Genomic DNA, 9,391 nt, shown 5'->3' with positions numbered 1-9,391 from the left:
TTTCTGCTCTCGAATAGTCGTTGGTGGAAAAAAAATAAAATTACTCCCCAATTTAAAAAGAGTGCATTGTGATTTATAATTATTGAAGTTGACCTTTTATTTTTATTTTTATGAATACTTGTCCATTTTATCTTGTATTTGTTTGTGCAGCAGCATGTTTGGATTTACAGGATACTCCTGAAGGTGCTTGGCATTGTCCAAATTGACGAAGGCAATTTTGCAAAGACCTACTGTCATCCGGCTGACTCGAGTTGTTAAAACTCCAGAATATGATGTTGGTGGTTGTGTTGTTTGCAGGTTAAATCTCTTGAAATTTCTAATAGATTTTACCCTTGCAAATAGTAGGAAGTCCTTTTTTTTAGGAAAAGAATGACCTTTGTGTCACTCTTACGATTATATATATCATCAAGGATGTAATTTTTTAACTTTTGCATCGTGGTCTTTGTAAGGTCTGTATTTTACGAGCTCAGAATGTCCTTGCTTAAATTTTCATACTCCAAGTCAAGATTACTGAGCGTTAGGTTATATGGTTGATTATACCTATCGTTGGATCATTGTGGCAACTTTACGAGAGGAGAGGGCAACGAGTTACTGATGAAATAAGAAATTCACAATAGCAGCTGATTAGCGGAGATGGGATTAATTAGTTATTAAGGATTACACAGCTTTTGTAGAGTAATAGATTAGTTAATACTTCCATTAATATAGAATTCCTAGCAACCAAGAGCTCCAAGCCCCAAGTGCTTTTTGCAGAAGGGTTTCCTACCGGTCAATGAACACAGATTTGTTTTTGAGTTTTCCTTGGTCTTTGCTTGTTCAGTTCAATTTAGTCATTCATCAAATTTTGCTTTTGGTTCCTATAATCTTTATATGTGCTTTTCTTACTATAGATGTCTTACTGTTATGCTCTCTTTCAGTTTCATGTTGGTTGCTTGCGGGAAAGTGGACTATGTGATCTAAAAGTAAGTCCATTATCTCAAAACAGCTTGTGTTTATGATCTTCCTGGAGTATTTACTATTTTTTTCTTGAATATTTCTCCATAAGAAATCCCCCAAGATAATTGGTTCTGCTGTCAAGACTGCAATAATATCTATGTAGCTCTCCGGAATTCTGTTTTTACTGTAGTGCAGAAAATTCCTTCTTCGCTGTTAAATATCATAAATTGAAAGCATGTCGAGAAAGGACTACTTGTTGATGAAGCTGCATATGATGTGCAGTGGCAAATTCTGAAGGGAAAGAGTCGCAACGGAGAAGATCTGTTTTCGGGGGCTGCTGCAATTTTTCGAGTGAGTTCTTGTGTGCCTTCTTGGATTTCTGCTTCCTTTTCCCAAAACACAAGCAGCAATTATGCCTTCTTGTGTGAATTTTCCTTTAATTTATTCTTTTTTCATCTTCAATATCATTTTTTGGATGTCTTTTTTCTTGGGTACATTTATTGAAATGATAAAAACTGGAGGTTGAGGTAGATATTAATGCGAGAAATTTTAGTTTGGCAAGAGAAGAAATAAGTTGTGTTTTACTATCTATTTCCTTTTCTCTTCCTCTCTGCAGAAGAGAAAAAGAAATCTACATATTTTTCACTTTTACAGAGGAAGAAAAATGCATTGTCCACATTTAATTCACGGGGAGAGTCCAATTCATTTTATCAAGTGTTTAGCTCATAATAGAACAAAATGAAGGCAAGGGCGAGTGGATCCTTGAAGTCTGCCCCAGCTAGTTCGGAATTGAGTCTTGGTCTAGATGAGTTGAATTGAGCACCGAGTCAATTACAAAATGGACAAGGAACCTTCTAAATAAAAATATCAAACAAAAGAGCATTTAGAAAATGCTGAATGTTACATAATGAAACTCCTTTCAAAGTTCATGTGAATCATTAGCTCTCCGTTATCAATAGAAGAAGGGAAAAGAAGAGGAACTAATGCTGTCCGTCCACCTTGAGAGAAACTAATAATTTAGATCTTGCGAAGTGAAGGATGATGAAGATGATAGGATAATTAGAAAGGTCCTTACCTGTAAAAGGATAGGAATTGCGAACAAGAGAACTGAGAAAATCTCTCCCTTTTTTTTGGCCCCTAAATTTTAATTCATGATAATGAAGGGCTTGGAATGAAGGATTCTTATTTTCAATTGTTCCCTTGTTTATTCATCTATGTTAGAGAATAATATAAAATATATCTTAGAATCGTACTTAAAAGCTCAAGTTATTGGATTGAGATGGTTTTTTGACATGGTATCAGAGCCTTAATGATCAAGTGGTCACGAGTTCGAATCTCATAACCTTTATTTATTTGGTAAAAATTAAGCACAAAGTAATATGGACATGTGCAAGTTTCAAGCTTAAAAAGCTTTCATTTAAGGAAATGTGTTAGAAAATAATGTAAATCATATTCTAGGACCTTACTTAAAAACTTAAACTATTAAATTAAAATGGTTCTTTGACAATTCCCTTCCATATTACACCAGTAGAAGACTGATGTTCTATCCTTCTGTCTTCACTTCTCAATCACTTTTTCTTTCAACGAACTAGAGTATTGAGAGATGAGAACATTCTGAAGAGAATTTACATGCTTAGTTTAGCAGCATCAATTGCTGGTTCTGGTTGTCTGCCTCTAATTTCTGTAATTTCTCAGGACTTTCAGAACTTTAAAATTCTCTCTTTTACTTTATGCAGGAGAAATATATCTGGCCAGGAATTTGGGGGCATGTATTGTGAGCTTTTGACTGTAAGGTACATTGCATTTCATGAAATGTCGTTTTTTTTTTTTACATTTCAACTCCCTTTTCAATCCATTATTCTCGTGCATTGAGAGGTTACTGTGCTAGCAGCAGCTGAGTCAATCTGGACAAGAAGATTTGGCTTCAGAAAGATGAGTGAGGGACAAGTAAGTTTTGTCTTCTATTCTTTTAATGAATGGTCAGATTTATACTTCTTTTTATGAATCAATAGAACCTATTGATTGGATACTGTGAGATTATATTGGATGGCAGAAAAGAAAATACTAGCTCTATAGCCATGATCATGATATATATATATATATATATATATATATATATATATATATATATATATAGAAGTATAACTACATTAATGATTTCTTGAGTTCACTCAAAATTCTCCATTACTTCTTATTAGGGCAAGGTCGACTGTTTATATATATATTTTTTACTTTTCTAAATTTGATATTTCATATCATGAGTTTTTGCTCATTAAAATTTAAATCCTTCCTTCTAATGAGTATCCATTGTTTTATTTTTAGGGCCAATTTAAAAATATATAATGAAATTATGGTTGCGATTATATTCTTAAATTAAAATCATTAAAATAATAGTTTTAACTTGAAAACTTGGATATAATCATAGTCAAGTTCACATCACTAAACATACATGCACTTAACCCTCTTCATCAACTATATAAATAATGCATGCATCAAAAAAATAAACTTCTTCTTGCCATTATCAGCACCACGTTATAAGGAAAAAAGGTATTTTAAATGATAAAAGAGTGTTTCGTGAATTTGCACACTTTTATTAAAGAATAATACTAGATTAAACTACTTTTGGAGAAAAGCTAAAGAAACAAAGCAAAAGCAAGTACAAAGACAAGTAAACATAAATCAAATTGCCAGAAAAACATAGGAAGAGATTACTTACTCAGAGAACTAGAACATATTATTCAAGAATAATGCTAGAAATATTTAATTTTTTTAATTAAGTGACATAAATTATAAAAAAATCATAATAATAGTTATCTCATTAAATATGTTAACTTATTTAAAAAACTAAGTTATATAACCCTAGCGTTTTCCGTAATTAATCGTTAAGACCAATACCCCCATGGCTTTTGCATAAAGATTCAATTAAACAAAAGAGCAAGTATACGAAAATATTGCTAATTATTATTTTGAAAGATAATTCTTCTATTACACTTTAACTTGCGATGCATATCATGTAACAAGTGTAAGAAATATAGTTGATATATTTTATTGAAATCAACCGTTTGATTAAATTAATATATATATAATATATGAACAAACCCGACCGATTCTAAACCTCGAATTAAATTACTGGATTTATTGTTTTAAATAAACAACCAAGAACTGCCGTGGGTTTTACAAATGAAAATGAGAGCAATGAAGGGCAGGCAAACAATTTAAGGACTTCAAATTCCTTGACAAATTTTGAAATCATAGCTTGAGGAAGAAAATCATAATGGATTACTTTCTTTTTTATATATAAAATTAAGAAAGGCTCGAACTAGCTGCTCAGATCCTTCAAGACCAGGACATGAACAACAGCTGAGCTACAACATTCAATGAGCAAGTAAACTAGGAAAACATAGATTAATTTCACTATGATACTGGCAACCACATGATCATGATCGAGTCAACAAGTCATCAAGATCATCCCTTTCTAGTCACGGAAACAGTCACATTGACAAATTCAGTCTTCTCTTTTGACATGCGACTGGCCACAATTTCCCCATACCGAGAGAAAACCTCATCGATAATTGCTTCACCGAAGTGGCTAACAAGCAAGGGCTCTGCCACAGCTCTCATGCACCTAGCAACATTGTATCCACCATCTTCAAAAGCTGCAGACTGGTGAACTTCATTATCGTAAGCATTCCAATTGACTTGAGATATCTCCAAACGATCAATGGTAAAGGACCCTTCCTTTTTAACTTGTGATTCCACTTCAAATGGAGATGGAGTGTATTGAGGAATGTTGAAGGAGTCAAATTTCTCTTCCTGTATGGTCCCCTGCATTGTTTTGTTCTTATTATTTTGATCTTCTCTAGTTTATATATATTATTACTCATCAATAATTTACCTCTAAGACCATTTCATTGAGAGCCACAGCCAAAAGCTCCCAGATGTAGCAACACTCTTTGCTGGAAGGATCTTGGCTTCTTCTACCAAAAATTGTTAAAACCATACGCCCTCCTGCCACCAGCTCCTCCGAGCGACACTTTAAAAACAGAGTAAAATCCGTTTGGAACTGCATGTAATAAGCCTTAAGCACGCTTGGTGGACTTGTGCTGGCCATATAAATGTTCCCCTTGTTACCCTCCAGCCCTTCAGGGACCTATAATCACGAAGAAAAAATTATAAATTAAAACTTGAAACCATAAACATAAGTCTGTATAATCTTGTTTTATTTTCTTCATCCCTTAAATAATTAGACTTGCTTATTGCTATCTTGCCTACGGAATTATTTGAATGTAAAAGGGCGTGCAAGCCCGAAGTTTTATGATGCAGCCTCTGTAACTAGTGACATATAACGACACCATACCCGAGACAGCCACATGAGACTGTAGGAAGAATGGACAAAATGCAGACTCTTGGCACGGAAAAGCCGGCAATAGAAAGAACCAGGGACTCCGGCAAAGAAACATGGCCCAAACCCATCTCCCATTTGTTTTTTCAGATTTTCTTGGAAGCCTGCCAATGACTTGAAGATAGCATTGAAGTCATTGCCTGGAAGATCATTCAACAGCACCTGATATTCTGGTGATTGATGGCCTAGTTTTCTGCGAACCTCGTCCACTGCTTTGACAAGTTCAGATACTGCATATAGAGTGTTTGGTCCTGATGAACATCCCAAGTCTGCTATGGCTAAGCTTGTAGGGAAGGTGCTGCAGTAGATATTGGTTATGGCTTCTTCTGCGATTCGCATTGTGATGGATATCACCTTTCGCTGCATGTCCAGAAATACAAAGCAGTAATCTGTTAAGAAAAATAGCTTTTTCTCTCATTTAATTCAAATACTTCTAGTTATTGAAGAGCGATTTGTCCGTGCTTAATAGTTTCCCCAGCAAGCGTAGGATTTTTTCATGTTCTGGTTCGAAATCTTAGCTAATCACTGCTAAATATTAAGATAATAAAGCATATTATCTACACTGATTTGTCTCTGTGTACATACGTTGTTCCTGGTATGATTAATAGTATCAAATTTCTAAAAAATGCACTCGTTCTAGAGGTTTAAGATTCGGGTCTATTTTTTGTAAATATATATTGTGAGCAGTGCACTTTCAAATAGCGTTCGACGACTATTTATTGTTTTCTTGCTCCTGAGCATATATAGAAGCATGTATATTCACATAATCTATATAATTAATTACCTGAACCAGTGAGTTCTCTGCATAACTTTTCTCTCCCCTTCCCCCATTCATGTGAAGCACTTGAGCAACCTCCATTTCTCTCCCTCTCTCTATCTCTCACTCCCCCCCCCCCTCTGGTGTGTATATTTGAGTTATTGTGTTTAATGAAGTTGCATGTTGGCTCTATATATAGAGGCCTCCATGCCCATGATCTCGCTGTAGCTGTGGAAATGGTAAGCAGGCATGGTTAATTCTCTTACAGTCAGATTCACACTGGATAGATATATAAAGTCATCGTCTAACCAGGGATTATAACACTCTTTACTTAAACTGCAAACGATATTTTTCATTGAAGTAAATTAGACTGGTTCTTTCCATTAGTCATCCACTCTAGAGTTGTGTGCCGTTAATATTCCAGGACAGAAAGAAACGACAGAAAGATAAGAATAGAAACTTGTTTGGTTTAGAGGATAAAAATAAAAACAATAACATAAAATAAATTTATTCATTTAAAAAAATTTAATTTGACTCAGATGCAAGAATGATTTCACCTCTTCAGAAATTGTGAAATTAATGTGTAATGAATGGTCTATCTCAGATGCAAGAATGACCATTCAAAAAAATAGAGCGTGAGGGAGCAGAGAGAGAGAGAGAGAGAGAGAGTGGTTCTTTGAAGCGCAACAATAAATAAATAAAAAAAGTTTTTAAAAATAGAACCTAAGAAATGAAAGTAAAGAAAGAAAAGAATGAGGATCGGAAAATATTCAACTTTGTAATTTTTTAATTAATTCATCAAAAATTCTATATTGAGATTATGGTTCACTAAATAAAATACTCAATAATAATTAAATTATACCCAACAAATAAAACATCAGCTAAAAATTTATATAAATTAAACTAAAACATCTCAATCTCTTAATTATTTGGGTTGTCCTTCATCGTTTATGATCATACGAGTACTTAAACAATGTTTTGGGTTCGGTGTCCCCACCAATTCTCCCGGGATTGAAAGAACTTGACCCTGTCAAGTATAGGTCAAGGTGGCTTCGATAACGTTTCTAAAGATAAGGTTAAGCTGTTATAATGTTTCTTTGATAATCTAAATATAGTCTGTATCTGGTCGTCAACCTATATATTGGCTGAATTTGATCGTCAAGCCCATATACTGGGATTTGATGAAGTTCACTATTTCTGGTTGTCAAAATAACATTAATATGTTCCTTTTATGCCAAAAATAAGGATAATTGAGCAAGGGTTTCAAAAAGAGTATCAAGGATATATTGTTGTTTTTTATATATAAAGAGGTCCTTTATATCAAAAGTAGAGTTAATATCAAAGTTTAGTAGCAATTTAATGACATAGTTATTTGATTCAATAATTTGCAACACTTTGAATGTTCTAGCATTACTCACTTGCAATTTATGATTGGTTTTCAAAGGACACTGTTCAAGTTTAATCTGTATCATAAAATAATCTCCAACATTGAGTTTATCATGATACTTATAAAATCAACTTGAAATTTGTATTGTTTATTACTTGCTTAAATTTGTTAAATGATATCAACATTTAAATTATAAACTCTACATGCAAAAGACTTAGTTGAATAATATATTTTAGTTAGAGGAGACATAGGAAGAAGATGTATAACCTTTCTAGGTTTGTATATGTGAACACTATATAATTGAGGGTGTGAAGTGAAACAAACACTATTCAAAGCCTGAGTAGATATGGTTTAGACACAACCTAGTAAATTAAGATTATTTTTATCTTTCTCATTACATGGTTGAGCTAAAGGATCAAAGAGATCAACATGTTGCTCTAAACCTATAACATCAAGAATGATAAGTATGGAATCATGTAATTTAGAAGGACTAATACCATGAGACTCTTCTTATACCAAACTTACCTCTTTAGGCGATTCCATTGAAGAGTTTTCTAAAAATTTCCTCAACCACTAAAATAAACTTAATATATTCTCTATTAACCTTCTTTTCAAACTCATTTGATCTTATTATGTTAAGTCCCTTTTTTTATACATACTTATCATCTAGGCCACTGAAGTCCTCAAGACTGAGTTCATACAATTGAACATAATAGTCTTTTTTTTTCCACCTATATCCTTATGTTCTTTGATGACTAAAAGTTCAAAGGAACAATTGACAAAGTTATGATCGAAATCTTGACATTTAACACATTGAACCTTTGAACTTGTCCTAGGACATTTTATTAATGACTCATTTGCCTTTATTTTTCTTTTTATAAATTTAGACACTACTATGACTATAATTTTCCTAAAAAGAACCATCATTCTTAAATTAAAACCTAAAAAAGATACTATAAGGAACCTAATCTCTTTTCTAAAATCATCATTCAAACCTTTATAAAATCCATGTAAAGTGATGACTTCATCCTCCTGTATAGCAAATCTCATCGTATAATTATCAAACTGTGTTATGTACTTACTAATAGATTTGTTTTTTAATCTAAGATTATTCTATTGGTGTAAAAATTTAATTATATAAGATTGGATTAGGTGCTTCCCCTCTAATTTTTATTTCATTTCATTTCTATAAGTGATTGAAGGTTTACTTCTCTCTAGACAATTCTCAATATCTTTATAATAAAGTTGAGCTTTACTAATAAGCTTCATCTTTAAAAGTAGGTGTTTGGGGTGAGCTTGCCTATAATAGTTATTTCTATAATATTTCCTAAATTTAGATGTTTTATTCAAGAATTCTCTAATGGTTAAATTCCTCTTATATAGCTTTAAGAGTATCACTAAGAGTTAAATGTAAGATGATTTTTTTTTAGGCACAAAAATAAATTAATAATAACTTTAAATGATAAGTGTAAAATTAAAAAAATTAAAATTCAACCAATCAAAAAATAAAGAAATTTATTGAACAAGACTTAAATCATCAAACTCAAATACTAAATGGATATTTTTGGAACACAAACTCTTGTTATTAAATACCACTAAAGCAATAGTATCTTGACATATGCAATCCTTTTTTGCTATTGTCAATTTTTTTTTAATTGTTTGACTTTGATTTTTTTTTTTTTTACACGGTCATGATATTTTTTTAATCATTACCCCTTATATTTTTTTTGGGACTAAAATAAGTTATTTCGATTAAAATGCATTCTGCTTCTTTTTTTATTATTAAAATAAAGCTTTAGCTTTTGACCCGCTATGCTTTCTTTTGATAAAAAAAAAAAATATGCCATATTGATGGTGGATCTTCGGCTGGAATGGTATGGACACCAACTGACAAAATATTGGCTTGCTT

General features: G+C 32.4%; 1 protein-coding gene across 1 annotated transcript; it reads right to left on the bottom strand.

Annotated features, from left to right (window-relative positions):
• Nucleotides 1–4,401: 4,401 nt before the first annotated feature.
• Nucleotides 4,402–6,253, bottom strand: LOC118053865 (S-adenosyl-L-methionine:benzoic acid/salicylic acid carboxyl methyltransferase 2). Its single transcript, XM_035065268.2, has 4 exons — nt 6,123–6,253; nt 5,294–5,698; nt 4,832–5,086; nt 4,402–4,761 (listed from the first exon to the last, which is right to left on the bottom strand). The coding sequence occupies exons 1-4, from the start codon at nt 6,195–6,197 to the stop codon at nt 4,402–4,404; spliced, it is 1,095 nt and encodes a 364-aa protein (XP_034921159.1). The 5' UTR covers nt 6,198–6,253.
• Between the last annotated feature and the right edge of the window lie 3,138 nt (nt 6,254–9,391).

The sequence above is a fragment of the Populus alba genome, chromosome 9, assembly GCF_005239225.2.
Source record: "Populus alba chromosome 9, ASM523922v2, whole genome shotgun sequence".
NCBI lineage: Eukaryota > Viridiplantae > Streptophyta > Magnoliopsida > Malpighiales > Salicaceae > Populus > Populus alba.
The sequence above is the reverse complement of the archived record's forward strand: the minus strand, read 5'-3'. Positions and strand labels throughout refer to the sequence as shown.